Source organism: Alnus glutinosa, chromosome 14 (assembly GCF_958979055.1).
Source record: "Alnus glutinosa chromosome 14, dhAlnGlut1.1, whole genome shotgun sequence".
NCBI lineage: Eukaryota > Viridiplantae > Streptophyta > Magnoliopsida > Fagales > Betulaceae > Alnus > Alnus glutinosa.
In genome coordinates, this window is record NC_084899.1 from 22,101,622 (window position 1) to 22,119,779 (window position 18,158).

The 18,158-nt window shown below is 35.3% G+C and overlaps 2 protein-coding genes and 1 long non-coding RNA gene across 7 annotated transcripts; 1 reads left to right on the forward strand and 2 right to left on the reverse strand.

Annotated features, from left to right (window-relative positions):
- Positions 1-246: 246 nt before the first annotated feature.
- On the forward strand, positions 247-3,666 carry LOC133857734 (uncharacterized). The gene is made up of 2 exons (XR_009898368.1): positions 247-1,250; positions 3,369-3,666. It is a non-coding gene; the product is annotated as an uncharacterized LOC133857734 (long non-coding RNA).
- Positions 3,667-5,206: 1,540 nt separating this feature from the next.
- On the reverse strand, positions 5,207-7,527 carry LOC133857828 (uncharacterized). Of its 2 annotated transcripts, none has more exons than XM_062293181.1 (4): positions 7,419-7,527; positions 6,843-7,305; positions 5,922-6,186; positions 5,207-5,620 (listed from the first exon to the last, which is right to left on the reverse strand). In XM_062293181.1, exons 2-4 carry the CDS (start codon positions 7,107-7,109, stop codon positions 5,601-5,603), a joined length of 552 nt encoding a protein of 183 aa, XP_062149165.1. In that variant the 5' UTR covers positions 7,110-7,305; positions 7,419-7,527; the 3' UTR covers positions 5,207-5,600. The 2 variants fall into 2 exon arrangements, with proteins under 2 accessions (XP_062149165.1, XP_062149164.1); XM_062293180.1 differs by having other exon boundaries at positions 7,376-7,521.
- A 4,076-nt stretch (positions 7,528-11,603) lies between these two features.
- Positions 11,604-17,547, reverse strand: LOC133857024 (uncharacterized). Of its 4 annotated transcripts, none has more exons than XM_062292119.1 (4): positions 17,302-17,546; positions 15,755-16,000; positions 12,121-13,319; positions 11,604-12,001 (listed from the first exon to the last, which is right to left on the reverse strand). In XM_062292119.1, exon 3 carries the CDS (start codon positions 13,307-13,309, stop codon positions 12,137-12,139), a length of 1,173 nt encoding a protein of 390 aa, XP_062148103.1. In that variant the 5' UTR covers positions 13,310-13,319; positions 15,755-16,000; positions 17,302-17,546; the 3' UTR covers positions 11,604-12,001; positions 12,121-12,136. The 4 variants fall into 4 exon arrangements, with proteins under 4 accessions (XP_062148103.1, XP_062148102.1, XP_062148101.1 ...); XM_062292118.1 differs by having other exon boundaries at positions 11,604-12,031; XM_062292117.1 differs by having other exon boundaries at positions 11,604-13,332; positions 17,302-17,547.
- Positions 17,548-18,158: the final 611 nt, after the last annotated feature.

Sequence of the window (18,158 nt, forward strand, 5' to 3'; positions counted from 1 at the left end):
CAGAAAATTGATCAAACCAAGTGTCATTACAAGGAGAAGCTAACTATCAGTTGGTTGAGGATAGATGTCCAGGTGCTGTGTTCCTCCTCATCACGTACGTCACCCACATGACTCACCCAACTTGCTACACACGTCTAAGACCCTCAGCCCTTCGATCAATTTTACCCAAAATGATCCAAGCCATCCGTTTGAGTACAAAGAAGAAGCTCACTTCTTGTTCCTACGCACACCTTCTTCTTCTTTGCAGAAATTTCTCTGCAACTCTCTTCCTTTCTGTGTGTTTCTCTAAGCAGTAGTCTAATACTGTTGTTAGAGGAATTCTTCAACAGAAAGATGAAGAATTATTATCCCCTTCCCTCTGCTTTCCTCTTGGTCAGAACCCAAAGAAAATAGAGCAAGCTCCTTCGGTTAAGCTGCTGTAAAACCAGCAACAAAAGCTCTCCCAAACCACTCCCTGGAACTCACTCTGTCGCCACAATAAGTATGGGTTTCAGCAAGTGTTTCTCCTCTCACTTTTCTGGTTTTAGGCTCACGTAGAACAGCAGAGAATTTCTTGTTCTTCTCTCTTTTGTTTCTGTTTTTCTGCAGAAACTTATCTCTCAAAAGTTCTCTCCTCTCTCTTGGTCTTTAATGCAGAAAATCTCTCATCTTTCCCTCTTTATTTTCAGTTCTATAGGTGCTGTAACTTTCTGTAAAACCAGCAGCATTTCTTCTCCTTTGCTGCACAAAAACAGCAAGTAAAGTCCCTGTTTTCTCTCCCAAAACAGCAGCCTCTTCTCTTTAAAAAGCCACAGAAAACTCTCCTCCTTCTGCAGAAAAATAGTACAGCAAAAGCTCTCTTTTCTCCTTGTTTCCTCTCACTTTCAGCAGCTTTTTCTCTGGTTTTCTGCAAAGCATTGTTGCTGTAAATTTCAGCAAACAACCTCCTTTTCTCTTCCTCTACAAAGAAACAAGAACTCTCTTCCCCTTTTGAGAAAGAGAAACCGGATCTCTCCATTTCTTCTACTCTCTTTTCTTTCCTCTCTCGGGTGCAACAAACAATGGAAGGAAGAAGAAAAGAAAAGAAAAGAGTAGGAAGGGAGAAAACAAAAAAGAAGGAACTCTCTTTTCCTCTCACGAGTTGCATTCTTTTTGCAAGGAAAACAGAAAAGTCGTCTCGCCCGTATGCTGCAACAAGGGTGCGCTTTCGGCCCGTTTTCTAGGAGCGCTCGTCAATTATTGTGTGGAAATCCTTTTGGAAGCAGAAGAAGGTAAGTATCTTTATATTTACTGAGGGTGATGCTGGTGAACTTTTCCTTAATATTGTGTTTACTCACTACAAAAATCACTTCAAATTGCCACGTGCAGTTTGACACGTGCATTTTGACACGGATGTGGAAGTCAATAACTGCACATTTTGACACGTGTATTTTCATACACGTGTCAAACCGATTTTTTTTTAAAAAAAATTCCAAATTGTTAGCCACGTGTATACATACACGTGGCTAAATGTGTATATATATTTTAATACAAAAAAAAAATGAAAAATTATATATTTTTCTTGATCTGTTCTTTTCTTCTTCTTCTTCTTCTTCTTTTTTTTTTTTTTCCTTCCTAATACGTATACGATATACCTATACGAAACACATGCAGAACCAACTCGTCGTCCACTTAGAACTGGCCGGTGGTCCAGTATTGACAGAGAGAGAGAGAGTGAGAGAGAGCGAGAGACAGAGACAGAGAGGCGAGAGACAGAGACAGAGAGAGCGAGAGAGAGAGAGAGAGAGAGAGCGAGCAAGAGACGTCGGGAAGGCCGGAGGGAAGGCCGACCACGCGGTGGTCGGGAAGCTAGCCGGTGGTCCAGTGTTGACGGAGAGAGAGAGAGAGAGAGAGAGAGAGAGAGAGAGAGAGAGAGAGTGAGAGAGAGCGAGAGACAGAGACAGAGAGAGAGAGAGAGAGAGAGCGAGCAAGAGACGGTGGGAAGGCCGGAGGGAAGGCCGACCACGCGGTGGTCGGGAAGCTGGCCAGTGGTACAGAGAGAGTGAGAGAGAGCGATACAGAGAGAGTGAGAGAAAGCGATATAGTGAGAGAGAGAAAGAACAGTGAGAGCGAGAGTATATTAAAAAAAAAAAAAAAAAAATCTTTTTGAAACTTAAATTAAGTTTAATGGTCATCAGTGGGCGCGGGATAATTCCCGCGCGCCTACATATTCATATATAATTTTTTTTAAATTAAATAGAATTTCAACAATTGGGGACGTGTATTTAAATACACGTCCCCAATTGTTGAAATTCTATTTAATTAAAAAAATTATATTTGGGAAAAAATAACAGTTTGACACGTGTATTTAATACACGTGTCCAATTAGACACGTGTATTAAATACACGCGTCTAATTGGACAAGCGTATTAAATACGCGTGTCTAATTGTTGAAATTCTATTTAATTAAAAAAAAATTATATTTGGGAAAAAATAACAGTTTGACACGTGTATTTAATACACGTGTCCAATTGTTGAAATTCTATTTAATAAAAAAAATTATATTTGGAAAAAAATAACAGTTTGACACGTGTATTTAATACGCGTGTCCAATTACACGTGTCCAATTGTGGCGGCTGTACAATTAGACACGTGTCAAATTGGACGCGTGTCTACAGTAACCGGTACTGTAGACACGCGTCCAATTGTCAGTATTTTTGTAGTGACTTATTTATTTATTTGTTTGCGCATGTGATTTTACATATTTTCTATTTTAACTAAACTGGTTAATAACAAAGCTGGTGTGCAAAGGCCATCAGTAAGGCATAGGCTCTATGAAAGATCTAATAAATAACAACACTGGGATGCAAAGGCTACCAGTATTAATATAATAAGCTTTGAGCATAGGCTCTGGATGAGAGAAGCATAGGCTTCAAATATAAGAAGCATAGGCTTTAATTTGACGGATAAGCTTAAGCTCCTGATAAAAGAAGCATAGGCTTCAATTTGACGGATAAGCATAAGCCCCTAATAAAAGAAGCATAGGCTTTAAATATATGAAGCATAGGCTTCAATTGGAAGGAGCATAGGTTCCTAGAATAAGCCGTTAACCGAGCAAAGGCTATAATTAGAATTAGGTAAGAAGAAAGTTGCTTTAATGAATAAAAATCTGCATATAAAACTGTCATATCATTGCTTTATTATTATTATTATTATTATTATTATTATATATATATATATATATTCAATTCATGCTCGGAACATGAATTGCATATACATATAATCATAGAGTTATATTTCATTGTGTTGCATTTCATAAATATATCAGCATTCATTATATTATTGGAAACAGCTGACTCACTTAGGTATTTTTGTATTATTGTTTCTATCTATATTATTTATTAATACAGGATTTGAGGATGAAGAGTATCAGGACTATCCAGATGCTTAGATGGATATGAGTAGCAGTCTTTTGAGGCTAGGTTACCTCTTGTGTTGTGGTCTCTTGGATGTGATGGACTACCCTCCTTAGTTTATCCTTTCATGTACATATGCCAAACTCTTTTTATATGTCTCTTTGATGCTATAATATTTTGGTATTACTGATACTTTATTAAGTGCCGCTTGTGGCACGTGTGTTATTGTTTGAGATGTATTTATATTATCAGAACAAAGGTTATTATTTTATATATTGAGGTTATTCAGTCAGCTCTGATGTGTCATTGTTAAGAAAAAAAAAATATATTCCGTTGCCAATATTTAACTCTGATGATGTCGTAATGCTACGTGAAAATCGAAATTTTCACTTACACCTTTTTGTAAAAGGCGGGGCGTTACAGTTTGGTATCAGAGCATTACGCTCTGAGGACTGGTTAAAGCAGCTTTGTGTCATATTGTAACTTGAGTAAGTTACAGTGAACCTTTAGTATCATAAGGTGACCTTAGTAAGGCATGCATGGCCTAGAGCAGGCCACAATTGGAAATCAATGGGATCTGAGAAAGATCTAAAGAGAGTATGAGGAAATGAACATTATACTATTATTCCTAGAGATACCAATCAGATAAAAAACACTTTATGCAGGATGGATATGAAAGAAAACATAAAGCTAAAATAAAATAAAGCGGAATAATAAAAAAGAGACAAGGCATTTTATGTGGTTCGGTTTATGACCTACGTTCACAAAATAAAGCCCAAAAGACTACATTTTACTCTTATTTCTCTTGATGAATTTACAATACAAATGATCCATATTTATAGGGATATAAGGAGAGTACAAAAAGGTATGAAAGAATATCAAATCAAATCAGAATTGAATGTATTCAATTCTGGTTTGATTGTTCTGATTTGATTATAATCAATTATAATCAAATCATACAATCTCATATATTCTCTTACCATATCTAATCACACTTATATGGAAAATATATTATCTAATATTCCCCCTTAAACTCAATGTGGAAACTTGTGAAATCTTGAGTTTGCTTCTGAACACAGCATTGAAGGAGGTGATGGCGCCAGAATTGGAAGCATCAGTGACTCTTGAACATCAGCAACTTTTGGGCCGGAACGGGCTAACTATGGGCCTTACATGAAAGCCAACTAATGGCTGAAATGAGCATGGGTTTAAAACAAAACCATAAATGCCAAAGTACAAATAATGTGCCAACTATGGGCCATATGAAAGCCTATAGTCTATTGATATAGTCTATTGAGCCTTATTCTTCCACAAAAGGCATCTTAAGGGAAGATGTTTGCTTAAAACTTATAAAGCCAATAACTCAAGTATATCTTGACAATGTGAGACTCTTAACACACTCCCTCGCGTGTAGCACTCTTACCATATCTAATCACATTTATTTATATGGAAAATATATTATCTAACGGGATAGAGACTTTAATAGAGCCAATAAAACCATGACGATACAAAACTATTAGCACCCTCCAATACCTAAAGTTCACAAACTTGTGTTTCTGTGTGTTTTGATTTGACAATTTGAGTAGAGTTATTGCAGCAACCAAATTACTATGCGAGCACGCAACGGCTTACATTCTCTTGTCACTGTAGGCAAGTCACCATGTAGGCCATCTTCATTATGTAGGTACATTTCATAGCCTTAAATTGATGTTACATTAAATTCCTCTTATATTTTATAGGAACTATAGAATGAACAAGAACCATCTCTAACAATGCTTGTCATACACAGTCTAACCATTCTCATCCGACAAGTCAAAATAATTCTAATGTCATTTTGCATAGTCAAAATACTAAAATAAGATTTAAAATAAACTACACCTGGCTCAGCAAAATGCTGAAACATTTGGTGAACACTGGTTCACTCACCAAATGTGAAAAAAGCATTAAAAAAATCTCTAACATTCTCTCTTCTCTCAAAGAAAGAATAAAGAAATCTTCAAAAATAAATATGTAAATAGAATAGTGAAAGTTAATAGCTAGAATAGAGAGCCGGATCACATACATGTTTAGAAAAGTGGGTAGCTAAAATAGAGAAACATGGTTTTTTTTTTTTTTTTTTTAAAAAAAAAACTAAAATTGAGAGTAAATTTGTTGAGCCAAATGCGAATGCTCTAAGCAGTTGATTTTGATTTATAACCTTGGAAGATCATCTTTAAACTCTCTTCTTCATAGCTCTAGCACCACAACTGCAAATTGAAACAAACAAAAAAAAGTTTAGTTGCATAGGGGCCTAGCATTTTATTTTTATTTATGAAAAATACAAAAAAATAAAAAATAAAAAAAATGAAGGAAAACGATTTGGGAACTACAATTTCCTTACAAACTCACGTAACAGTATCTTAATAATTAAAAAAATTAACCAATAAAATTTGACAGTTTAGTGACTAATAAGATAAGTGTCACGTAAACTATCACTTCAGTTTGTAAAGAATTTACCGTAATACCTCTAACGGCAATGAAAAATGAATAGAGGAAAAAGGGTCTTACAGTCGGAGTCGGTGGTGATCCAATTTCCTTTTCTAGAAGTGGTATGATGGTGGCCCAGAAAAAGAGTTGAATTTGATGATGATGGAACGTTCAGGGTATGATGGTCAATTTGAGAGGAGGATGCCATAGAAAACGCTGAGTAGGCAGAGGAAGTGGTGGAGCAGCTTTCCACATCCCACCTGAAACTGATCTTCGGAGAATCATTGCTAAGTTGATCATCATTTGGGACTGCTTTAAGGTTGCCACGATTTCGAAAATGCAGAACCTGAAACATATACTTTTGCTTAATTTTAGTAGGAATTAACACTCCCCGAAACCTAATACGTGAAATATTTAATTGAAAAATCGCCATTGAAAATTCATCCAATTGTTAGGTGAAGAATCATTTGTTTTGTCAGAATATAAGCTTAAGCTTTCGAGATAAGTAGTAATTTAAAATGGTATCAGAGTATATTGAGACAAAAGTTACAAGCACTCAAGAGACAAGAGTTACAAGAACTCATAAGTTACAAGATGGTTTGTGTAGATTAAATTTATTATTGTTAATGTAGAAATAGAAGAGACGTGTAACGTTCAAACTCTTTCTCTATAAATAAAGTCTTGTATGCAATCAAATTATCAAGGAAAGATGTAGTCAATAAGACTTTAACGTATGGACGCAGGCCATAAGCTGAACCACTTTAATTATATCTCTCTTTCTTAAATTATGTGTTCTTATAGAGCAAATGTCTTAATTTCGAACCTTGTTTCCGTCCTTTGTTTTTTTTTTTTTTTTTTTTCTTATTTTCTTATTTTCTCTTCTCTTTTTTATTTTTTTATTTTTTTATTTTTTTATTTTTTTATTTTTTTATGACAAAGTGAGATCAAATCTACAAAGTGAAAAAAGAAATTAGTCTTGAATCATGAGGTTAAGTAACTTACCTTTCGACCAATGAAATTTCCTCCCTTCTCTGATTTTGCAGTAGCAGCCCATCTCAGCAGCTCCTTCATTCTGGACATGGTTCTGGTTTTGTCCCCCTTGAGCTTGTCTTTCTTTTCTGATGTGCTGCCACATTGGTCATCTGTGTTAGTGGATGATGACAATGTGGTCTCGCTTATTGGCAAAACTTTGTTTCCTCCATGAGAAGTAGAATCCACCTTGTGACTGATTCCTAGCCCTCGAGCAATATCTTCTTTCTTCATTTTCATTGAGTGGATCCAACACTTCCTAGTCTTTTTAACTTGAGGGTGCTATAGAAGCAAGCCTTTGCAATATCTCTCCTAATTAATATTTAAAATGACTTGAAATTCTTGCCACCAAATTCACTTCCTTCAACTTCAATCAATCTTCGACGCCCCCCAGGATGCCTCAACAGAATTGTATCTTCTGAGTTTGGTTCATGTTCTGCAGAAAAAAGAAAATGTAAATCAATCCCACAAAATGTATGCTTGACTGGTGTGAAGTTTTGGCTTACCACTAATGGTTTCCTTCTTTTCCCTCGCTTGTTCATGTGTTACCTTAAAGAGGCATTGAAGAATCTGCTACAGTTCACCAAGAGGGAGATTAGCTTCGGTGTGGATGCTGCACAATAGCTAAAGTATTGGTCAAGAAAGTGCAAATTTTACTTGCATGTCTGTGTTTGATACTTAGAGCCTCGTTTATATAGTATTGTGTGTGTGTGTGTGTTTGTGAGAGAGAGAGAGAGAGAGAGATCTTTCTTGGTCAAATGGACAGCACCAAGAGATCTATCTGTGTTGTCTGCTTGCTAGAGATTCCTGTCTAATCCATGAGGTCTTTGGGAGATGAAGACAAAGGAAATTGTGTTGAATCTAAGGAAGATGGTGAGACAACCGAGCAGTGAGTGGGTGAGGGTTGGCTTGTGATTCTTTTTAACATGGGGTTTTAGTATTATATAAGATGATCATGTGGTGGGTAGTAAGGAAAATTTGTGAGTTAATTAAGAGCCAAAATGTGATTAGCCCTGGTGGCTTGTTTCTTAGCCATACACTTGTATTTCCATGGTTTATCAAGCAGGTTGGTCCCCATGTTATGGATCTAGGAATTCACTTGACCCAAGATTTACTTGTGTTATATAAATTCTATAGAGAAATTAAGAGCTTACACTTATAATGGAGTAAATTTAGGGATAGGATGTGAAGAAGGCTTCTTTGATGATGTGAATGGTCCTAATTGTTGTACGAGAGCATGGTTATGGTGGAAAATCCTGAGCTGACCTAGAAACTTGATAGAACGTAAGGAAGCAGATCTTAAAGGGATTGGCAATTCTGATTCATGGGTCGGGTTCATATCGTGTCGAGCAGAGCCATAAGTATACAACTATATGAGTTACCCATAACCTGATATATTTAATAAAAGATCAAATTCTTTAACTCTAACACAACCTGCATAACCCATTTAATAAACAAATCGTATTGAGTTGACCCAAATACGACCCATTTCAACCGGTATAATATATATGGGTTAAATTGACCTAAATACTTGGTATGACAATCAATAAAATTTATCTACATAAAACAAACACGTAGCAACAAAGAAAATAAGATTACAATGCAACAAATAACATGATAAAGCACCCTCACTAAGCATCAACAATAATTATTAACATAATGAAAGTAGATAGAGTTGGAATGTAATTCAAATTTATACGGGTAATGCGGGCCAATTTGTCGGCTAAGTAGGTTAACCCAAGATTGATCCATTTATTAATGTGGTCGATCCAATTTGACCCAAATCCTATTACACTAAATCAGTAAACCCTAACCTCTTAATTTTGTGATGTGTTTCTATTAGGTTTGTGAGTCGTGTAAAAAATTCATAGCTCTTCTAAATTGAATTTGAAAGAACATTTGAAACTTTCATTAAATTTTTTAATGCGAAAATTAAAAATCGTCATACAATTTACACTATATCAGCAAGTCTGTTCAATCATTTATACCAAGGGTTTCGATACAAAATCATTCTCGTCAATGGTAATTTGACAATACAATCAATTAACGGAACAAGCAATTTCACATGCATTATTAAAAATGCATGTGGTAATTACAAGTTCTAAGGAAAAATGTCAGTTTAATGAACTGAGTTGGAAAAATTTCTTCCAACCTAGTTTAGAGGAAAATTTTGTTCAACCGGCCTAAATTTTTTGTTAAAGCATTAAGTAAAAAAGAAAAAGAAAACTTCATTACTAGCCACCAAACTTCCTTCCCATTGTTTGTTTGCCAGCTAGACAAACTCCATGTTGATCAAACAATGCTTAATTTTAATTATCTACCTCCACATATCTATCAATAATAGTACCCAAAAAAAAATTATAACTTTTGCATGAGCATGTGGGAAAGAAGATATTTTAGAGCATGGAGACCGGGACCTTAGAGGAGATATGTTGGCCTCACATGGCATTGAGTAACAACTAAGAGAAGACATGTTATTAAGATTTCATATCCTTAAACACTTGTGTTTGTTGTGTATTATTAATCATGTGTGTGAGCTTCTCTCACCTTTCCCCCTCATAGGATCTGATGAGAGCCAAGTAAGTTGAAGTGTCACTCTGCCATCCATTGCTTTGTGCATGAGAGAGAGAGAGAGAGAGAGAGAGAGAGAGAGAGAGAGTCTCTTGGGGTTGGGGAATGTCTATCTAAAATAAGACTTATGTTATGGATATGGTGGCACTATTTTTTTGGGCTGTTTTTGGGTCTCATATGTGGTAGGATGGCAATCAACGTTTGCTGCCTCCCCTTGTTTCATACATAAGCAAACAATACAGGAATGAACAAAGTTTTTTAATTTAGTCTGTTAAACTGACGTTTGTCTTTAGAGCAGTAATGGAACCACACGAAGACCAGTGGAAACCATGACCCCCCTCCAAAACTTTGTAACAAAATAAAGAATGGGTTTCTTGCAAAAAAAAATTAATTATTTATATTGAAAGGAAAATTGCTAAGAATTTTCAATTCAGATTTGATTTTAGTTCTCTAAAATAATGTAGAGTGTAATTTTATGCACATGTTATTTTTGTAATTTCTTTGTTGTACTAGTTTTCACATGTTACCTTATACAAATCTATCAATCTTAACACATTTATAAAGTTTGATACACAATTGTGTTATGAAATTTACTTCATTTATATTTTAATTGTGTTTATCATTTTTTTTTATATATAGTACAAACATAGTATATAAAGAGAAAAAAAGAAAAAATTATCTTATCATTAAAATTTAGTTCGGCCTTTCAAAAATTGAATTTATGCCTCTGCTTCTGCCTTAGAGCATGTAAAACTTACTTGTTATAAGGATAGATATCAGTTTAATAGACTGAGTCAGTAAGTTAAAAGAATTTTCTTCAACCTAATTTAGAGGAAAACTTCTATCAATGTTATTATATTATCGAATGAGCCTTTTTTAATTTGTCTTCTTTATTAAATTATTTGAAAAAAAAAAAAAAAATTAGACAAAATCACCAAGCTTATTACAATAATCCAATGAGTCTCGTCTATCTTTTTTTCATTCTTCAAATCAATTGACAAAATAAGACGATCAATTTTCCCTAAAATGTGGTATTTTGTCTCTCATATTTTATTATGATCTAAATGCAATAGATACTATGCTAATGAATTCATCGTTGACTATCTGTTACTCTAGTCAACCGTTAGTATTTTATTAAAAAAGATGAATATTTAGAATTAAAAATATCTCCTGTAATTAAATTTAAAAAATATACTAAACATTTTCTCACTTAAAATTTATCATCGAACTAGATATCTGATAAATAATAACCGATAATATGCATTACATATGTAACTATTAAGACTTTTCTAATAAAACGAAATTAAAATAATTATAACTTCTATCTCACATGTCATTACACCATGATTTTTTAATTTATTGTTTCATCATGAAAATTTTCTCGGCAATTCATCTATTTTTCTTCTTTCTCCAATTCTTTATTCTGCTAGTGCTAGCACATCAATTTATGCAATAAATTGTAATTTCTTACCAAGTATTTCTCATTCACTCGCACAGCTAAATTCTCAACTTCAACATCATTTTTCACATTTTCATGAAATTCGTTAAAAGATTTATTTGCATTAGGATTCCTATTAGACTGCCTGAAAAACACAGAAATTCGAGCAAAATAGAGGAATTGTGATTGTGAGTCACCCACCCGAGCGATGAGTCGCGCATTCTAGGCTGCCCGAGGAAGTAGGCTTCGTTCAACATCGCTTTTCACATTTTCATGAAATTCATTAAAAGATTTCTTTGTATTAGGATTCCTATTAGACTGCCTAAAAAACACAGAAATTCAAGCAGCTTAAGAGAGGGATTGTGAGACTCACCCACCCCGAGTGATGAATCCCGCATTCTAGGCTGCACGAGCATATAGGCTCCGTAACTTTTTTTCTTAAATTGTCCAAATTTTTGTGCTATTCAGTCATTTTAGTAACAGAAGATCTTCGACCTAATCTTTACATTGTATCCGAAGATGACATGTACAAAATCGACGAATTTGGATCCTCTTCATTTGAAATGAAAAAAATTCTCTCCATTTAGTGTAAAAATAAAGATATAATTGTCTTTTCACATTTTTACACAAACTCGACTCGTGGAATGCACAACGGGTTAGACATAATGTGATTACTTTCGTGCATGGACGGTTAAGACAGGAAGAAAGATGAAATGATGTTGAAATTGCAGAAAACCAAACACTGTAAAATCATATTTAACTTACATCCCAAAATTACATCTGGGAAAGGACAGAGAAAAAGAAAAACAATGGTAGAAAATAGTTCATCAATCCATGGCTAAACTTATTATACATACAAACTCCATAGCAATCACAAATTCACAATGCATCGACTCCACTTCCACTTGTAATAAAAACAGTTCTAGAGCAAAGAGTGACTCGTGTTAGAGTTAGCCTTTAGCAATAGAATTTGGTAGTCTTCTCCACTCTCTGAACATAACTCGAGCTGAACTAGAATCCCACTCAAATTTACGCCATCTCTAACCGAACTTTCTGCTTACTCTTGACGGGGACCAAGCTTGTAAGTTTCTGAAATCCTGCTTCTTGATCAGCAGGAAGGATCCTGTTGTTCAAAGGCAGTTTCAGCGCATTACTGGAACAATAATGACGAAGACACCAGTTGGGTCAGCCAAGCCATTCCGAAAAAGAATTCCAGTAAATATTTATAAACTGGAAATTTACCAGGCATTACTACACTTCATGGTTGATCTCCGTTGGACCTTGATCGTGTCAGACGCCTACGCCTTCTAGGAACTGGTGATGCGTCATCACCCATATCACTTAAGATTCGCAAGTCATCTTCTTCATCATCATCGTTGTCATCATCATCATCATGATGTAGACCCAACAGATTCTCTCCCCAAAGAAACCGCCGTTCAGATAAAGCTCCTGCTGAGCGTCGATGCCTTGTCCAAGCCCTCGACCGAGCCCTAGGTTCCCCAGCACCATCCATTGAGCCAATCATCTGAAACAAAAACAAAGTAGTCCACCATGGCCCATTAACTTCCCCTGTACCACTTTGCCTCTCCCCTGCTAATCTATCTCCATTTTCAACAACGTAGTCCCCAACCACAACAGCACCTGGAATAGCTGAACGAATAGCACTGACAATATCACCGTACTCCCTCTGGTGCTCAAGGTGTCGCCAGGCACTTTCTCTAGATGGGTCTACATCAGAGGGTCGGGTTGTTGGGTGAACCCTTCTGGCATGTCTTCGCAATTCCTGGTAATTACCAAAGAATGAGCATGATTCCCTGGAGCAACTTCGCTTCTTCAGGTTAAGATACTTCCTGGCCTCTTCTACAACCTCCCAGCCAAGAATGGCTCCTCGGCACAATGGACATTTCAAGCTCAATTTTGATTCTGATGAATTCTCCACATCTAATTCTTCAATCTCAACCCTTTCCCGACCAGATTCAGAATCAACTGTTTCCAAAATGCCTTCTTGCATTTCATGTCTAGTTGGATCCCGAAAACCATCTCCTCCTTGTTCTCCAGGCAATCCAACAGATATTACTGTATTTCTTTCATTTAGATTGTGATTTTCACTAGCTTCATTTAAGTCCGTGCTCAAAGCCAAGTTCACATCAGAAGTATTACTAGAATTGTATGTGTTTACAGGTAAAGAACCGGGTAAAGTTGGACTGCTCCTAGTGTTGGCCCTTAATTTTTTAAAGCGGTCCAGGCAATTTGAATGCCTGTAACTTGTATCACAGATGTAAGATCTGCAACCCTTATCATGCGAGCTACACAGGAGGAGAACAGCATTATGTGGATGGTCCATGCAGATAGGGCATGAAGCCTCATCCAACTCTTTGTGAAGAGCACACATATCTGAATCAGAATGTATTCTTCGTTTTACACCAGCCATCTTGTTTTCACTGTTGTAAATTACTTAAACACAAGTTAATATATCAGAAAAGCAGTACCATCAAGCATACTTCAACATTAAACAAACAGAAATACTAATAGATGATGACATTGTTGAGAGTAAAACTTATCAGTGACAATTAATTCGACAGAGAAATTCTTTTGACAAGCAATTCAAGAAAAAAATTCTAACAGGTCCAAATTGAAATGAAAATACATTCATGTCAGACAGAAAAATATTTATAGCAAGCTATGAGCAGTAAGCCAAAACAATTAAAAAAAATTATCACCCACATCCCTACCAACGTGCTCTGCTTTACAGAAAGCGAGAAAGAAACGATTAAAATATTCCTAAATTCACTTGAAAGGGTTTTGGGGTTCCAAGATCAAATTCACTTGTCCGAATGTGCTGCTAGATCAATAACCAGCAGCTTATTAGTGATATAGTACATAAATTCCCGATGAACAAATTTTAGATCTTACAACATCCGTGACCCTTTAAGTAAGCTAGGTGTTATATTTCACAAGCCAAGAATTCATGATGTTTGTAAATCAGCTGTTGGTGCTGCATATATAGTTTGTGTTGCACTAGGTAACAACGTAATCATGAACTAGTTAACAATGCAATCATGAACTAAGTAACACTGCCCTCTACATGTAACTACAATTCTCTTATATCACATCTTCCCTCTCACCGAAAGATATTTTGCTTCAAGACTTCTAGTAAAATCAAGCCCAGAACCATATTCTTGCTCTATGGTTCAGAAGAAAATGTTATCATTTAATCCTTCAAACTAATCAACACCACAGATTATCACGCCTCAACGGTTTCTTAAACAATTTTACACGGAGAAAAACATGTTCTCCCATAATGGACCCCAAATTTGTCTTTTCCCGCACAAAATGTTCTTTACTTGCTTGACACAACATTAAGCCTTTCATAATGGCCAAGACAAATGTAAGGGAAAATATAGTAATCTGAATAGCAAAAACTAGTCCAACTATAAATGATTTTGGACGAAACCAAACCAAAGAAGCATTAGAAGAGAACTTTTTTCTTTTTATTTTTTGATGAATTGGAGCATGTTCTGTGTACTAACAATTGCAGAAAAAGTCCGGAATATAATTGTTTCTTTTTAAAACCATTTTGCATCTGTGTACTAGTGAAAATTTGAAAAACACACAATGAGAACATTATCCAAACCTAAAAATTGCGACATGGAGAAGTTTTCATCTAATATGTTTACAATAATCAGCAGTAACATATAGCGTCTTTAGCTTCATCATTCATCAAATACTGTCCGAACTTACTTTTGCTTTAGAATCACCTTTATCTGCCAAACGGATTACAATTGATATATTTTCACAAATCAACTAGTCCTTTTAGCATTAAAAGTATGATATAAAACATGAATCGAAATCAACAATGACAAGGAAGATTTTATCCAGATCGACAGCATCTAATCAGCCTTCTCATAGGACACAGTTCACATGTCAATACTTTTGGACCCATGACAAATCATCATATTGACATAGAATACTTGACCACTAAATAACAACTGTCACCTTTTTTTTTTCTCATCCATTATGGATGGCATCCTCAAGACTTTGCATCCAATTTTATTAATCCTAAAACACTCTGTAAACCCATCTCGACTAATCATTTATAATCTACCAAATTCCTTCAATCCACTTAAAAAATTTACATTTATTGTTCATAAAACTACATTTGAGTAGACCTCTCCACATTAAAACAAGAAAATAACCAGCATCTTAGCACAACATTTGCTTAATGAGGTGAAATGTGCACGTGTCGGGATAAGTCGGTCTTTCTGAAAATATATAACCTCAAAGTAATTTCATCCAGCATTTTACCAGAAAATTCACCTCAATGGGGTGCAATGTGCACAAGAGCTAGAATAGGTACGTCTTACTGAAGCTAAACAACTTCAAAATGATTTTTTTCCATTCATATAAGTGCAATGCATAAAAAATATTTCGACCACAGCACAAAACTTCTAAATGAATGCATAGCATGAGCCAGCCCAATGAGAAACAAACCTACTAGGCTATCATCCACTATTTTCTAATGTCCTCCGAGTATTTTAATTCAAAAACTAACTAGTATAAGAAATGCTAATCATTAATGTGATGGATCTCCCACTGAGAAGTATCAACTCCCCAAACTTCACCGTGTGAGGATCAAGATGAACACAACTCTGACTAATGAATAGATAACTATAAAATCTACATGCATGAGCAGAAGCCAAATAAAATTATATTCTGTCAGGAATAAACACTACTAAACCATATACAATAGGATATAAAACAAGAAGGCAACCCATATCGAGACGAATATTTTTTTGAGATGTGAAAGCAATTAATGAATGAGAAGAGGCTGGAACTTACAGGAGAAAACAAATCATTCAACCACATATAAACTCACCAAGAGGGGGTAGTTCCTCTAAATATTTTCCTACTCGAGGCTTCTGAATCTCTATTTGTTTTACCAGTTGAAAAATACAGATCTTTACTTCACTTTATCTACTAAATAACAAGGCAAGCGCTAAGCAATGTTCTGGAGTATGTTTTAAACAATGAAGCAGTGGAATAGCACATCAGAACTTGAAGGAATACAGCGTTGAATAATTGCTTAATGACTGGTTCTCACCAGGTCACCAATACCAAAACCCTGCAGTTATACAACAAAAAGAAGTGAGTCGCATACTCAGAATCTCAATGTCAAAATTTTATCAGTCATCAAACTATAGATGACATCATTGTAAAGTGTATAAGCAGTGTCTACTTTAAATTGACACCAGGAAAATATGACCCATTTTAGTGAAAAGTAAAATAGATCAAGGAAATGTAACTCCAGCTCAAGACTGCTCCAAAACACTCAACAGCCTAATCTCCAGCAGATTGTGATAATTTAATAGGTAGATATGACAAAAATCAGTTTAGACAACACATCAGTTCAGAAATTGCAAAACAGTTGACATTATCATCATGAACTTGCTCTTAATGTCTTCAAACCTCACTTCCCTTAAGCACGCATGATCATTCGCCAACTAGACTACCAAATGTAGCATTAGAGCGATGCATAGCCGTCAAAAAAGGCGAGGAAATATCTTTTAAGATAGCTCGGCACTTAATAATAACAAACAGAACTCCCAGAAACATTTTCTTCAAATATAAGAAAATGGCCAGCATTTATAGTAAAAGGTGGTACATCTCCACCTTTAAAAGTTAAGGTCTGGGGTTCAACTCATTACAGGTGAGGTTTTTTGGGGTTAAAGGATCTTCACAGGAAAAGGAGACACATCGTTAAAACAATGAGCATACGTACAAGATGAGAACAACAGCCATTATCTAAAAACCCTTCTTGCCATTTCTATTGTTGTTTGGAGATTCCATATGGACCTTAAACTTTATTTCCATACATCTACAACTACAGACAATTGCATAATACATTCATCAATTTGCAGTTTGCACCAAAGACGCAAAATTCAAACCCAGTAAAAAGTAAATTAAGACGATTCTTAAAGCTGATCATTTTGATTACCAATGAACCATTCGAAAATCAGACAAATTTAAAAGAAAAAAAAAATAGGAACTTGCAAACAGGTTAGACTTGTAAGATCACAATAATTAAATTGGAAGAATTTAAAAGAAAAGAAAAATAGAAACTTGTATACAGGTTAGGCTTGTAAGATCCCAAAAATTCTCTCTTTTTCCTACACAGATTGATATATTTAGAATCAAAATTAGATTAACCCCAAAATCAAACCCACAACTTCAAACCTCCACCAAACCCTAACCCCAGCTGTAACCCACCAAAATTTCTCATTTTTTTTCTTATATAATTAAAGAATTAAACACATCAGAATCAAAGCACCCGATCCAACAAAGATCAAACTGAATCAGAATCAATCAGAACGAACAATCAAACAAAAACTGAAATTTAATTGAGATGTAAAGGGGAGGATTTACGAAATAATTGAATTTTCGGTCTCGCTCTGGAATCGGTGGTGAGATTGCGTGAGGGACTCGGTGAGATAAATTAGGAAAAAAAAAATTAAAAAAAAAATTAAAAAATTAATGGAGAATGTGAAATTTGTGTTGCAAGAGACGCTATTGTTTATTTTATAGGCCCAAAGACAGAGAGGAGAATTGCAACGCACTTTGGGTCAAAAAGGACGGGACTCTCAAACAGGTTGGTTTTCACAACAACCGCCTTGTGTGAGGGGTCAGGTGGAGGGGTTAGGCTGCTGCTGGGTGACTTTCTTTTCTAGCGTGGCGTCCACCAGGTGGCTATGGGGCCCGCTTGGTGAAATCTTCGGTAATTTTTTATTATTATTATTTTTTTTAAAAAAAATAATGACAAGAAAAAATAAACTAGAAAATATTATGGAGAGAATGAGAGGGAGAAGGAAAAATAGAATGCCCAGAAAATACTGTGGAAGCGGCCCAACTTGTCACACAAAAGTTTACACTTTAGCATTTTTTATCGGACAAAAATATTCTCCATTTTAAAATGAAATGAAAATGGATAATATTTATTTTACAGTACAATTTAAAGGTACTATATTATTAACATAATGTCATATTATTTAATTTTAATATATATATATAGTTAAATGCATCAACTTCGTTTAATTAAGAAGATGATGATCCTTCTTAACCAGGATCGAAGATTTAACAAAATATCTTTTCAGTCCACTATAAAGGAAGAAGATCGATCATATCCGCCTGCCACCTACGGGGGAAATCCCACCCCCGGGGGTGGGAACTGGGACACGGCCGGCGGTGTAATCTTCAAATATTGCTCAATAAAGAGAATATGATGT